At 45.6% G+C, this 15,345-nt stretch overlaps 1 protein-coding gene across 6 annotated transcripts in view; it reads right to left on the reverse strand.

Annotated features, from left to right (window-relative positions):
* Window positions 1-15,345, reverse strand: part of Hlcs (holocarboxylase synthetase) — a 187,497-nt gene that overhangs the window by 143,196 nt on the left and 28,956 nt on the right. For 5 of the 6 annotated variants that reach the window (XM_078044627.1, XM_078044626.1, XM_078044625.1 and 2 more), the window contains exons 3-4: window positions 4,283-4,445; window positions 2,239-3,206 (exon numbers count right to left, since the gene is read on the reverse strand). In XM_078044627.1, coding sequence (XP_077900753.1) covers window positions 2,239-3,206; window positions 4,283-4,334 — 1,020 coding nt within the window. In that variant the 5' untranslated portion in view covers window positions 4,335-4,445. Of the gene's footprint in view, window positions 1-2,238; window positions 3,207-4,282; window positions 4,446-8,088; window positions 8,267-15,345 lie in introns of all 6 variants that reach the window. The other variant, XM_078044628.1, reaches the window with a different exon arrangement.

The raw sequence follows: 15,345 nt of genomic DNA on the forward strand, positions 1-15,345 counted from the left end.
AATAAAATACCTTTTTAAAAAGGGCTGGGGATGTGGGTCAGTGGTTAAGAATCCCTGGGTTCAATCCTTGGTACCAAAACAAAACAAAATCTTTCTAGATCCATTTTTGAGCTTTATCTGAACAACTTCATGCCAAACTCTTGATACATTTGATAATCAAATAACAGCTTTAATCCATGGCCTTAGATTTTCCCTGCAAACTTGGTCAGCACCCAGAGCATCCAAATGTGTCCTTTTTTCCTGCATCACTGAAAGCCAGTGGGCATCTAACAGGCAGCCTGCCTGCTGGGGTGCCTCAGCCAGCACAGCTGTGTGTCACCAAATTAATCACAGAGATGAAGACGATGGAACTGAACAGTGAAAGGAAACTGACCAGACTATAATATTTACTGGTTGATCCCGCCGAGGGGTCACAGCAATACAGCCTGAGGAAGAAACACGGACCGTGTCACACAGAAGACTGGAAGTCATCTAAAATCAAAAATGGCATCCTAATCCTCAGAATCTGATGTGTGGAGCGGCATCATGTTGCCTTTTGTCCTCGGGCTACGCACTGCAGTATCAAGTTTTACGACAGCGATGGGGTCAATTTAAATGGTGCAGCCAAGAGATTGGCTGTGTAACTAGAAGAAGTGGATCGCAACAGTGCCGAATCGATTTCCTACTACAAATCTGCACGCAGAGGCGGTAAAATTCGCTCTTCAGAACTGAAATACGGCTCTCGGAAGTCGGGGGTTTAGGTGGATTTTTTGAGAATGCACAGTTACTATAGTGACCATATTTGCAGAGAAGATAAGAGGTACATTTATTAGAACTCCAAAAACCAACCCAGGTGGCTCGCAGCCCTACAGGAAACCTACTTAGATTGCACACATTCGTCTGGACCAATGTCCAGATTTCTTCATCTTAAGCATCTCTGTCCGAGTTCTCATCAGAACAGATGGGCGGGCTCTGGGATAGCACAGAAACCGACCTGACCCACCGGAAGGGCACCGGCTCAGAAAACTCAGGGGATTGGAGCTTCCAGAGGGACAGGAAAGAGACAAGGCCTACAAAAGGAAAACGAAACAGAGGAAGTGAGCGATTCTCAAACCCAATAAATAAAACCAAATCCAGGTCGGCCACCGTCGGGAGCCTTCTGGGAAAACACCTTCATCTCCTCAGCTCTTTAGATCCCGGTGCCTTGAGGAGGGACCATTCCTCTAAAAACTTGTGCGCTCAGTGTTCAGGATTTGCAGTAGATGATGAATGATGCTGATCTCCTCTGTGACTTTGCCCCCAACAACAAAAAGCCAAAGGGGAAACCGCAGAAGAGTCCAAGGACTCCCTAAGCTTGGGAAGGAAATCTGCATTTCTCTTGTCCTTCTTCCGTTTTCTTCTTACCTCTGTATGAGTATGCCATTATAAATCTACGCAACTTCCACCTTATTTATTTATTTATTTATTTACTGGTCGTGGGGATTGAACCCAGTGGCACCTAACCACCGAGCGACATCCCCAGCCCTTTTTATATTTTATTTTGAGACAGGGTCTCAGGGAGTTGCTTAGGGCCTCACTAAGTTGCTGAGGCTGACTTTGAACTTGTGATCCTCCTGCCTCAGCTTCCTGAGCCTCTGGGCATGCGCCACCAGGCCCGGCTCCACATTCTCTTACTTGGAAGTTTTCCTCAACGCTTAGTTTTAGGAGTGACAGAAAGGAACTGAGGATTGGAGGGTGTTTCTAACCCTAACTCCCTCCACGACTGACTGTAATATTTTAACAAGATGATCAGTCACTGATGTCTGGAATCACCACCCCTGAGTCTTCCAACTTCCCACATTAAATAAAGGCTCCTGATATTACCCAGAGTGTACTTGAAGGCACTGTGTTTTAGACTAATGTGTTTTAGAAAGACTGCAACCAGTAAAGATGGGAACAAGAAAGAACTTCCGGGCTAACGCTTGCTTAGCCAGCAGCCCTCCTGCCTCCTGCCTCCTTCACAACACGGGGCTCCTCGGGGTTTTCACAAAAGCCCTGCACCAAACTAAACTTCCCCTCACCTCAGAACAACTCTCAGTTGGAGTCAAAAGTGCCCAGTGGGCCAGGCAGGCTCAGCCGAGGAGCACTTGCCCAGCTCACGTGAGGCCCTGGCTTCTGTCCCCAGCACCGCGGCACACGGCATTGAGACCTATACACATACAGCCTTCAAGAGCATGCTCCTTCCCAAAGACACCCAACGGCATCACACCAACTCAGTACCTGGCAAAGAATGGCTTCCCCTCCGCAGGTTCCAAAAGGCACTTGCATGATCATCCTGTCCTTGTCCTCATTGTCCAGGTGGCCCTGGAGCTTTCCAGGACTGAGCTGATTCCCAGGGCCCTCCTCATAAACACAGCCACTGCTCAGAACGCTGAGCTTCACCTCGCTCTGGTCAGCCTTGGAGAAAACCAGGCTCTGGACTGTCTTCTGCAGCACACCCTTGCTTGTCACCTGCAAGCCATCAAACGTGAAGGATGAAGACAGGCCCAGCACCTTCCCTCCCTGAGAAAGATAGGCTAGGAACTTCTGGTACAGGTCTTCAGGGATGGGCTCCCTGGTGGCAATGACCAACAACAGACAGTTGTCTGGCCATGGGTCCCTGAGCACACTTTCCTCCTGCAGGTGGTACAGAACATAGCTGTCGGTGTCCACACAGTCAGCCAGGATGGCCCGCACCTGCTGGAGCCGCCCGAGGGCCTCCTGGGAGTCGGGGCCTACGTACAGAAGGATGTTGGGCGCCTTTCCCGTGATGTTGACTCTCCTCCCTTCTTCTTTAGGGCAGATCTCATCGGCAACACCCTCCAAACTGCTGCCATGATCATAGGGAAGGTCTGGAATGTTCTCTGCAGATGCAAACTTGACCGACTCAATGGTGCTATTCTCAAGTTCTAAGCATTCGTGGCAACTAGACAGGTGGAGGTGAAAATGCTCCAGAGGGCCCGCTCCCTGCTCACTGTCCCCAGGAGGCTCACTCCCAGAGGCACTGCCCCTCCTCGGCTTGGAAGAACCTTCTGGAAGAGAAGAACCTTCTGGAAGAGCCTTTGGGTCATCCTTGCCAGGGTGCTCCATAAAGTCCCGTGCCGGCTCGGTCTCCAGGGAGGGTTCAGGGTTTGGCTGTAGGACTTGGGCTTGCTTGTGTACAGCCTGATCCTTGAGTTCCTTCAGAGCAGAGTCTTGCAAGTGCACAGCTGGAGTACAGGAAAGATCACAGAGGGCTCATCAGCACTTATTTGTCATGCAGCTGGCAAAAGAGCCTCACCAACTCTCCACATTCTGCCACCTACATTCCGGCAGAGCCACCTGCACAGCTCCTACTCACATCCCCACCTCAACTCTGGGCATCCCTGGGAGCCACATAATCGCTGCCACCAGCTAGAAGGGTGCTCCTGAAGACCCCCAGTGAAATTCCTGATTTCCACATCCTTCCTACTCAAATCAGAACCCCAGATCATCTTCTTGACTGGTGAAGAAGGTGAGATTAAGAGGGGAGATTTTGTCTATTAGAGATTCAACTAGGCTAGGCTGTGATTCTCCTACATGACACTGAAACTGAGGAATAAAAAGGACACATTCATGGACCCTACCCAAGCATGCCCCAGGAGGAGTCATGCACAGGACACTTCAGAGGATCGGCGAAATGGTCTATCCAGTGCAACATAAGCTTACAATAACTGATCCAAAAAACAGGTATTGAGCGCTTTCTGCACATGGGACACGATATTAGGCATGTGTGCATGGTAAATCAGATTCCCAGAGCCAATAAGTGGCACTTACTTGCCCCTGAAACAAATGAAAGCGTCACAGACAGCAAGCACACACACAAGCCTAAGGAAAGCAGGTCATGTGCTACCTGTCCAAAACTGTGAAATACATATTTAAATAAAAAGCCTTCAGATTTAGACCTTCACGGTACAACTGGCTATTATTCCCTTTCAGTCAGAACTATAGGCGAGAACCATTATATTGTGTTATGTTATGTAAAATAAACACTATAAGTCATGCAATATGGATGCTATGTCACAGATATTGCAATTATGAAAAACCCTGGTTTTTAATTAAGCACTAAAGATACATCTCTCTGACCCCAAAAAACCTCAACACTTGTGTGAATCATATACTTTCCTCGTTAAATCAAATCAGTTTTCTGAATCAAACTGAAACCAAGCACTGCCCTAAGTTACACCAACAGCAGCACTCCAGAGTCTATAAGCTGACAACCTAGGACGTTCCACACAGGACGGAAACATTTCCTAAAGGTACGTACAGACGATCTTTTGGGGCACCAGTCCATTATCCATCTGGAGTCTGTCTTCCATGAACGCCACTCCCAGCTTGCTGAAGTTGTCCACGCTTGCTTCAGCAATTAGCTGGTAGGGATCCCCAGGTCTGCAGGCTAACGGCAAGCAGCAGTCAGACCACTTCACGATCTGGGAGGAAGCAGGTGAGGCGGGGGATGGAAAAGAGAAGTTGAGCTTTTTCATTTCTAAAATGACCAGACACCACATTCTTCCCTTTAGGCTCCTCACCACTAAATTACAGTCAGGTTTAGCAAATTACTGGACATTGCATTTTATTAACATCAACGTTTTGCAAATATTCTCATTTCTACCAGACCACAGTGCTTACAAAACATGAATATAGCTTTCTCCTTTAAAAGTAACTGAGGTCTCAGCTGCTTTCAGGAACTGAAGGGGAAGGACCATTCCCCAGAGTATGAAAAAAGTGTCCTTTAGTGACTGGGCATAGGTGATAACAGCCAGTCCACAGCACCCAGCGGTTTAACATGCCACCTGTCGACCGGCTCTTCTCCAAGTGTGGCCCAAGGCCAAGGGCAACAGACCCACCTGGGAACATGCCAGAACCTGCAGTTCCTGACCAAGGCTCCCTACCTACTTTAGACTCGGGAGTTGACGCTCAACAATCAGGATTGTTCAACAGGCCACCCCATGATTCCTGCAGCATATACACATGGGAATGACCATCAGGCCCTCCACAGACAGTTCACATTCCCAACACAAGTGTTTCCAAAAGAATCTGGCACTGGGCCATGGAATACCTACCATCTCTCTGAGGGTTTCCAGTGAAGAGGGTGCCTGTTGGAGGGAGGGGCCGGCCCTGAGTCAAACCCCACCCACCTGCCCCCCCCCCAGACAAGCCTCAGCACTTCCCACCCCCCTCCTTTGTAAAACATCATCAATACCTTCCATCTCATAGGCTTCTAGTGTTCCTGAGATTAAGCAGCATACACAAGGCCGCCAAGCTTGGGGCTGAGGGAAGTGCTCAGTCAATGAACGCTGCTTCTGTTAGTGATCACCTGGCTCCAAAGGCCCTAGTGAGCATCCTAGTCTCCTTCTAAGATGCCATGAACGATCCCCTACTCTCCAAAATCATCTTGTCAGGGATATACTGCCCCAAATTCATAACCAGAGACGGATCACTGTGAGCTCCATTTTTCAAGGTGAGTGGGCTATGATTTTAGAACTCCTAATGAAAACTAGGAAAAAATGCTGGATTAAATGAATAAAATATCACCTTAAAAGTACTGAAGGACTGTCCAGATAATGCCAGACCAAGCGCTAGGATAAATTCCAACCTCCAGAAATGAGAGGGACTCGCACAAGTCAAGCCCCGTCTGCCCTGAGAGGACCTACTACCCAGGAAACTTGGGCTCCAAAAGTCGAGGCCCAGCTGGCTTGGGGAAAGGCGCAGAGAGCCGCGGGACAGAACTGAGAGCACAGAAATAAAATCACCTCCGTGTGACAGCTGATTTTAGACAAGGGCACCAAGATGATTCAGTGGGAAAAGAAGTAACAAAGCTGCTGGTACAACAGGATATCCAACTGTAGAGGAACGAAGATGGGCCTATCTCACACCATGGATGGAAAACTAATAAACCAGATCAAAGACCTCAATTTAAGAGCTAAAACTACAAAATTCTCAGGAAAAAAAAAAACATGCAGGAATCATCAGAACCTTTGACAGACAATGGTTTATTTGATATGACCCCCAAAGTCCAAGCAACAAAATAAAAAAAATAAAATGAACTTCAATCATTTTTGTCCTTCAAAGGACATTATCAAAAAAGTGAAAAACATACAAAAATAGGAAAAAACATTTGTGAGTCGCCTAAGAATTCCTACAACCCAACAATAAAAAGACAATCTAATTTTAAAATGGCAAAGGACTTGAACTGACATTTCTCCAAAGCAAGTACACAAATGCCAATAAGCACATGAAAAGATGCTCCAGTGTCATTAAGGAAATGCAAACCAAAACCACAATGAGATATCACCTTCAAACCACCAGTGTGAATATAAGAAAAAAACACATAAACCATAACAAGTGCCGAGGATGAGAAGCGGGAACTCTGACCCACTGCTAGTGGAAATGTTAAGTAGTGCAGCACTTGGGAAGGGTGTGAGTTCCTGAAAAGGTTAGATGCAGAGTGACTACAAGATCCAGCAATTCCACCCCGCAAGCATTTATCTAAGAGATTAAAAAACACGCCCACACAAAAACACTTGTGCATAGATGTTCTCAGCTGCATTATCTCTAATAGCAAAAGCAGAAGCAATCCAAAGGTCCTTCCAAATGCACAAAGCATGCTATGGAGTATCAGGCAGCCATGGAAAGAATGAAGCCCTCACACCTCTACAGCACGAAGGCACCTGGAGTATACCACGCCAAGAAGCCCGTAACTAGAGGTCACATAGGAGTCTGCTTACACAGAACATTTAAACAGGCAAATCTATAGTTAGAAAGCAGGTGAGTGGTTGCAGGGGCAGGGACTGACTGCTGATGGGCACAAGATTTTTTTTTTTGGGGGGGGGGTGGTAATGAAAATGTTCTGAAATTAGATATTGGTGATGGTTGCACAACCTTGTGAGTATACCCAAAACTACTGAACTAAATGAACTGTATGTATCCTTTAGAAGGGAGGACTTCACAGTGTATAAGTTACATCTAAAGACAAGAGTCAAGGCAGTGCACTTTTTTCCACACCCAGACTTGAATCCTGGCTCCTCTGGTTAATGTTAGTCAGGTGGCCTGAGCAAGTCACTCAACTCCTCTGAGCTTCGACCGCCTGTCTGTGTGATGGAGGTGAGAAGAACTGACCTGGGAAGGTTACTGGGAGAACCAAATGGAATAAACCATCCGGTGAGATGCCTGGTTCAAAAGGAGGTTCTCTTATTCCAAAACATGAAGTCCTCAGAGCAAGTCTGTCAGTGGACAAAAGCTGGTTCTTGGGAGAAGGAGTGGAAAAAATCTTAGCTACTGCAGTGGTTCAGGGCACTACCAAAGCTCAACCCTGCCCCACAAAATCTTGTTCCTTGGTCCTTTGTCTCTCTCTTTAGAAGTGAAATTTAATGTTTCTCCTTAGAGGAACAATAATGGGCGGGGAGATTGGGAAACACTGGCTTAAGATAAGAAATAATAAATGTAGGCCCTTATGCGCAACCTAATAATGGTCTAAATTACTTGGAGAAAGAAACCCAGGATTTTTTTTCAGCTGTATTCATATCTCCCCTGCACCTTATCCCCTCTCCTGCCACCTCCTGACCCAGAGCCAGTGCAGCTGGTAGGACTGGGGAGCGGGGCCAGGCTGGCCACCAGCCTTTGGGCAGAATCTACGTTTTAACAAAACTGACATCCTAGATGCAGGGTGAGAGTTGGAGTTTGCTACTTGGAAAAAAGTCTGCGTTGATCTCCAGCTGTGGGGTAGGGAAAGGACTTGGGTTGAGGAGGAAGGGAAGACAAGCTGTCGCCTGGCCAGGGCAGGCTTTTCAGAAGAGGCTGAATGGGGAATATGTGAGGGGGGAGCTCTGGAGGCCACAGCTATGGAGAGGGAGCACGGGAGCGTGAGCCAACAGGATGCCAGCCAGATTCGGTGATTCAAACACTGAGTCAGCACCCTGCTGCGGCAGGAGCCAAGGATTAAATTCTCACACACCTCAGAAGGAGGAGAGATGCTGGAGACAAACAAAGGAAGGAAGGGCAGAAAGAGGCCAAAGAGCAACATCCACACACACATCCCTGATCAAGTTTCTCAGCCTGCAACTGTGACCTCACCTAAGTGCGCTTCCTGTCTCTAGGAACGCAGTCCCTGAGCCACAGACCATGCGAACTCCTTCAGGTAGCGCTGGGTGCTCTGATCAAAGTGAAGCCGCACTGTCACTGATACTTCGTCCGGGGGTGGGGGGGTCTGCTTTCCAGCGGTTAAAAGCAAACAGGACACTTCAAATTTGCTCTATGAGACAGAGACAAAGGGGTAGAGAAAGAAAGAAGTCGTCAAGCAGAAGCTTACTCCCAAAGATCAAAGCTAAGGAAGCCCTGGCTGCCCCTAAATCACGGGGTTTCCTCTTACAAGGAGCATGCAGAAATCTGTTCCATGACCAGAGCTCTGGACTTGACGTTACAACATATGACTGCACACGTGAGCACCTGCTCCACTCAACTCAAAACTCCTGTCCAAGATGCCCAGGAAGACAGAGGTTAAATCAGCAGGTGTGGCCCTTCCCAGCTGCAGTTGGCCAGCTGAAGTCCAGCTGCTACAGGAACAGAAAATTCATTGCACTGCTCAGAGCCAGATAAGGGATGCTGCTAACTTCTCTGTTATTTCTCCACTTAAGAATCATTTTAAATGCATGTTATTTGGTCGAAAGTTCTAGTGATTGATTAGAGGAAAGGAGGGTAGGACAGAGGGAGGCGAAGGACTTGAAGTCATGACGCCAAGGAGGAGGCTGTCTCGGGCTCTCAGGTTTGGCAAAGGGATAAGAGTGCTACCAAAATTCATTTCCAGTTTCATTGAGTTAAAAAAAAAAATACACCCTATGGAGCTTTTAAGAAAAAGGTACTAGAAAATCAAGTACCAGCAAAAGGGTTATCACACTCCACAGCAAGCAAGAGCTCAAACGATGAACTGACCCAGGGAGAATGTGAAAGTGGAACTGCAAGGCCAGGACTGACCAGGCACTCAAGGGAAAAGGCTGGTCTGGCTCTTCCGATTTTCTCAAGAACTGAGAGTTAATACAAAAATCATAGAAATACCCTTGTGGTCACACACCTTTCGGTATTGTGTTCTCTGGTCCTGCAGGCACTAGAGGCTCACCATCCAGGTGTGCTGTGTTAGCATTCAGTGAAGCTCTCCCCCCTTCACATCCCCATCCCACTGGCGTGAGCTGAGGAAGATCCAAGTTTTAAGAGAGATCCCAAGTGGTCTGGTTATCTGTTGCTGGGTAACAAACCAGCCCAGAATTTAGTGCCTCTGTGTGAGAATGGCATGTCCCTAAACGACATGCTCCCTCAGCCTGGATCCCTGCACGAGAAAGACGCATAGCAGAGCCCACAGCAAAGTCACCTCTGGAAACACCCAGCAGTGAACCTGCCGAGCCTGGGTGTAACATGACTGAGAAACGAGGGCTTATGTCAGGAGAGACTGGGATCCTAAGGCTATGGGTTATTGCAGCAAAGCTGACCAATACAATGTGCAAACCGAGTTCCCTACAACAACCACTCTAGCAGTCCTTCCTGCTGCACTTCCAGTCTCAACAAACGACCCACCATCCACCCACAAGCATCATGTCCTCAACAGCTGGTGCATCTCTCTCCATCTCACCAGTCCCTCTTCCAGGCCATTATGCTTCCCATGGGGACAACTGTTGTAGATTTGCACCATTCTCTAACCTGCCTGAATTGTGATCCTTCTAAAATACAAATATGATCATTATGCTTTTTAAAAAATGGTTTTAGCCTACTGAACCTAGGATAGGACCCAAATTCCTAATTAATACATATATGACCTTTTTGATATGTGAATTATGTGTATTCACCCTATCATTTAAGAACATTCAATTCTGCCCCAGAAAACACGTAAAGTAAATAGCATGAATGAAACTTATAGCATCCATTAGGACATTGTCAGAAACTTGCATGACCTGCTAAAGACACACAAAATCAGTAGAATGTATGTGTGTTGGACATAGATAAAAAGGACAGGACAAAAGGGAGTATTACTTGTAGGCATGGAAGGACCAGGTGTAATTCTGAAATATTAGGAAGACACAAATTGTGCCACTTCCAAATTGGCCTTCACGTCATTCTTACGTGGGCCCACCATCTCAGCCCATGCACATTCTGCCTAAAAACACAGAAAGGGGGCTGAGGTTGTAGCTCAGTGGTAGAACACTTGCCTTGCCTCACATGTGCAAGGCCTGGTTTCAATCCTCAGCATCACATAAAAATAAATAAATAAAATAAAGGTATTGTGTCCATCTACAACTAAAAATATATATTTAAAAAAAAAACATCAAAAACACAGCTTCTCAGCAGATCACTGGTAAGCCACAGCTACTACAGGCACTCATGCCCAAGTCTCTAGAGATGTCACCTACAGACACTGTCAATCTGCTGAGCCCCTTCTTTAACATAACCTCTGGTCCTGGTGACAACACAATTGGCAAGAAATGATGACGCAGCAGGAGGACAGCAGGACCCGTGAAGATCCCCTAGCCCAGGCTTCGAGCATGTGTTCCTTCCACCCGAAAGGCATCCAATGCAAAGTGTTAACTGACCCAAGATCTCTCCTCTGTTTCCTTTCTTTTTTAAAATTTTTTTAGTTGTAAATGAACACAATACCTTTATTTTATTTATATATATTTATGTGGTGCTGAGTATGGAACCCAGTGCCTCACACATGCTAGGCAAGAACTCTACCACTGAGCCACAGCCCTAGCCCTCTCTGTTTCTTGCTGCATGTTTTGAATTTTCTTAGTAAACTATGGTTGGAGCATCTGAACTTAGTCTGCAGCCTCTCTTATTGGGTGGTGGCAGGGAGAGCCTACCTGGCCCTGTCCTTGGAAGCTATCAGTGCATCAAGGTACTTTCCCACATAACACTCCAGCCCTACCTTTTGCCCCTGGCCTCCCCTTGGGCCACTCCCAGTCTCAGATCAACAGATTCCAACCCTACTGAGCCCTGGGCCCAGGTGCTGCTCCATCTAGAAAGCCCTTCCCTTCTTCACCTACAACCTGACTTCCCCCTGAAACTCAGCTATCATTTCCCCCTGGGAAGTCCTTCCTGACCTCCCCTCATCAAAATAGCCTCCAGCCACTCCCTGTGTCTGCCTTCCACAGCTCCAAGCACCTGTCCCTTTGCTTGGCTCTCTGCCCTCCCACACCAGGAGCTCCTTAAGGACAGGGATGTCATCTCTGAATGCATCTATGTCATCTCTATATGACATAGACCTCCAGCCCAGGCACACCATCTGATATATAGGAGGTATTCAATAAATCTTGAACTAATGGATGAGGCCTCGGCTGGACACTTGACCCAAGGGAATATGTTGAAACAAAAGTTGTGTGTAAGTGGGCTGGGGTCATGGCTCAGTGGTAGAGTGTTCGCCTAGCATGCATGAGGCACTGGGTTCAATACTCAGCATCACATAAAAATAAAATGAAGATATTGTGTCTACCTAAAATTTAAAAAAATATATTAAAAATAAAAAGGTTTGTGTAAGTACTCTGTGTCATCAATTCTTACAAAAGGGAACTGCTAACATAATTGAGAATGGAGCTGAATCTGCCATCACCTTTGGTATTCATTACTGCACCTGGCAAAATAACTAGATTTGTTAATGAACAAATAAGTGAAAATATGAATATGTGAATGCTACATTTTTAAAGCTGAATTCTTTTGCTGGAGGTCTATAGAAGGACTGCAAATCAAAACTATTTGAGATATGCAGAATTTAAAAAGATATCATCATAAATGTGAGAGAAGTAAGATGCCATCAGATTCAAAAGCTTTTCTTAGTTATATTTCTTAGGTATATTCTTCCTATTTTCTATTTAATATCTTGGGACCCTGTGAAAGTCAAATAGTTCAGAATTGTGTGAAATATACATGCATAGGATCATAAGAGCCCCCCAAAAGGCAAAATCCCATCGAGCAACCAACCTGAATAGGAGCTGCAGGCTAGATGAGAAGACAGCGAGCTACGAGATCAACCCTTCTTCAAGGTATTAAGCCCAGCTTATAAAAGGAAGCTCCACACCACAGCCAGGGTTGTGAAAAGAAAGGCTGTAGGTGTCTCTAGCACCTTCGTGCAAGATCCCCCAAACTCTCCAGCCATAAGTAAAACAAGTGAACTGAAAAGCGGCAGTCTGCCTCAGTGCACAGACGTCTTTCACCCCAGAAAGTTAAGAGTCAGGTAACCAACTCAGAAAGTAGGTGAAGGGAGATGATAACTGGGCAGAGATGCTAACTACGTCCCAATACCTAGTCTTCCCTTCTCCCTGCCTGGTGGTAACAGACCTGTGCGTGTCCCTGAGGGAATGCATCTGCTATCCTCCCCTGCAGCTAAGTGCCCAAGGGCACCCTATGACTAAGTTCTAGGCAATCTGGTGGGAACAGAAGTGGCATGAGAAATTTCTGGATAACCATTTCAAAGAGGAAGTTGGTTGTCTTCCACTTTCTCTCTTCCCCTATTCTGCAGGCTACCACGTGGATGAAGGTGACACTTGTGGAGTAGCAGGAGAGGGCAGGAGCCAGCCTCCACCTCAAGAAGCTGTCTATCAATCACCAGGACAGCAGAGCAACAAGGCAAACGAAACCCAGCCCTTGGATCAACATTCAGAGCAGAACCACTCCAAGAGAGAAATTAACTTCTAGTTTGCTTGAGCCACTGTAGTTTTGGATTTCTTTGTTATAGCACCTTAGCCTGAACCCCACATAATATGGTAACTTTGTTTCTTAAGATATTGCATGTCACTTTACCCCACAAGTAATTAAAAATTAAAAAATTAAAATATAGCAGTTAGGGGCTGGGGGGCGTAGCTCAATGGTACAGCATGTGCTCAGCATGCTCAAGGCCCTAGGTTCGATCCCCAGCACCAAAATCAAAAACAAAACAAACAAAAAAAAAAAAAAAACAGCAGTTATATATATTTTTGTGTTAAGAAGAATCTGTCCATATTTGATATTATATGTAATTATAATATTTTGGAAATCCTAGCTTTGGTTTTAAATTAAAATCTAGTAAGATTGATAAGTAATATTAAAATGTATTATATTATTTTTCTAATATATTAAAATATATTAGAAAAACTTACCATATTTATACATTTAATAAACACCTAAGAGTTACGTAAACATTCAGAAGGGTGGTGTTTACTCATCCAGAAAACTTACATATCTAAAAAGAAGCTGAGGGAAGGGAAGGTGAAGCCAGGGGAGGGAGCAGGTAGGTGGACTCCATGCAGGACCCACACAGGTACATATTCCAGCTTCTATATTAAGGGATGGGTTCAAGGGAATTTATATTACTTCAAATTCATGAGCGGATGAGGACCACGCATAAACCAAGTAGGAGGTCACGTTCTTCACAGGATTATAATCAAGCAAATTCTCTGCAGTAGAGTTTAAAAATACTTCAAAACACTTGAGTCTGTAAAGAGAATAAATATTATTCAAAAATCCCTTTAAAAGTGATGACAAGGGCTGGGGCTGTAGCTCAGTGGTAGAGCACCTGTCTTGCATGTGTGAGACACTGGGTTCGATCCTCAGCATCACACAAAAATAAAGAAAGATATTTTTTTAAAAGAAAAGTGATGACAAAATTTTTGCTGAACTTATAAAAATGATAAGCTGGATTTAAAAGCTCAAAGAAAAGGTTATCATGAGACATGGACTAGCTGGGCTAGGTACCACACACCCTGCCTGTAATCCCAGTAACTGGGGAAGCTAAGGCAGGAGGACCACAAGTTCAAAGCCAGCCTCAGCAATTTAGCAAAGCCCTATGCAACCTAGTGAGATCCTATCCTGTATCTAATAAAAAATTAAAAGGGCTGGGGATGTGGCTGTAGTTAAGCACTCCTGAGTTCAATCCTTGGTACCAAAAAGCGAGAGAGAAACGTGGACTCTTCCAAAGTTTAAAAAAAAAAAAAGTCAAATATCAGCAATTTAATTCAAATCTACCTAATTGATCATTTGTTATTTAAGTTGGAAATCATTCTCTAAAAAAGTTCATAGTCTTTTCTGCACACCAAAAATTATACCTTAGCTCACCAAAACACTTTACTTCAACCACTGGTCTCTTTCTGCCTAATGCAGGAAAACAACTGTGGGTCCTGCTTGACTGTCTTTGGGTCAACAAAAGCTTCGCTACTCTCAAACCTCAATGCCCCACATCGCTTCAAAACCATCCGTTTGGCCCTCCAGCTACTAGAAGGGCATGAACATTGGCTAAAACTTAGTCTACCCTGAGCAGCTGGTGGCTTTAGACACGTCTTTAAATCTTACAACCTCATTTTCTTATCTTTAAAATGACAACAATAATACTTTGCAGAGTTGTAAGCATTAGAGCTCATGTATGCAAAATACCTATCAAGGGCTCAATGAATGGCATCATTATTACCATAAGTATATGTAATACTAAACAAGACTTTATGGACGGTCCAGAGAGAGCACACACTGGCCTGCCGTTGGGTCACCTGTCAAATCCTCCCAGTCTTCTGAGTCTCAGCTAGTCTCCTTCCCTCGTTTATTATCTCCAGTTCCCTCAGGCAGCTCATCTTTTGGTCAATCTTGAGTTCCAGCGAATTATTTCTTTTCTTACTCCCCATTCTCTTTCCTTTCCTCTCATCCTAATGCAGTGTCTTAAGAACAATGTTTAGGACAAGAATCCAGCAACACAGCAGTCATCAGCAGAATGCCTGCTGGACAACCTGCCCATTGTAGCTCAGTGGTAGAGCACCTGCCTTGCATGTGGGTGAAGGCAGAAAGACAAGAGTGATTCATCCGAGACACGGGGGAAGCAGACCAGCACCCAGAGCTTCCGCAAGAGGGTCCCAGCTGGAAGTGTGTCTGGGACGGTGACTCTGGTCATCGAGAGGAAACCCAAGGAGAGGAAGACATCTTCACAGCGTAAAGAGAAGACACTGAAGATGACAGTGAACTCAGGAGCAGCTGCAATGAAGGTGCAAAGCCGTGACCTCTGGGGAGTGACATCAGTGGAACTTGGAACTCAGTGAAAGTTAGGAGCAGGTAAGAGGAAGAGTACATTCGGGTGTTAATTGGGGACTTTTTTTTTTTAAACAGAACATAAACAAGTTTGGACATGTGACTTGTTTGAGTTTGACATATTTTCAGAATCCTCAGGGTGGGATGTCTACAGATGTAACCCTGCCATTCAGGCTGTCTGCGGGAGTGAGAAGATGTAGGGAGAAATCAACTGGCCAGGAAGAGAGCTTGGAGCAATGCTGTTCCAAACGAACAGAATGTAAGCCACAAAAAAAGTCACACACATGGTTTGAAATTTTCTAATAGTCA

This window comes from Ictidomys tridecemlineatus, chromosome 3 (assembly GCF_052094955.1).
Source record: "Ictidomys tridecemlineatus isolate mIctTri1 chromosome 3, mIctTri1.hap1, whole genome shotgun sequence".
NCBI classification, from domain to species: domain Eukaryota; kingdom Metazoa; phylum Chordata; class Mammalia; order Rodentia; family Sciuridae; genus Ictidomys; species Ictidomys tridecemlineatus.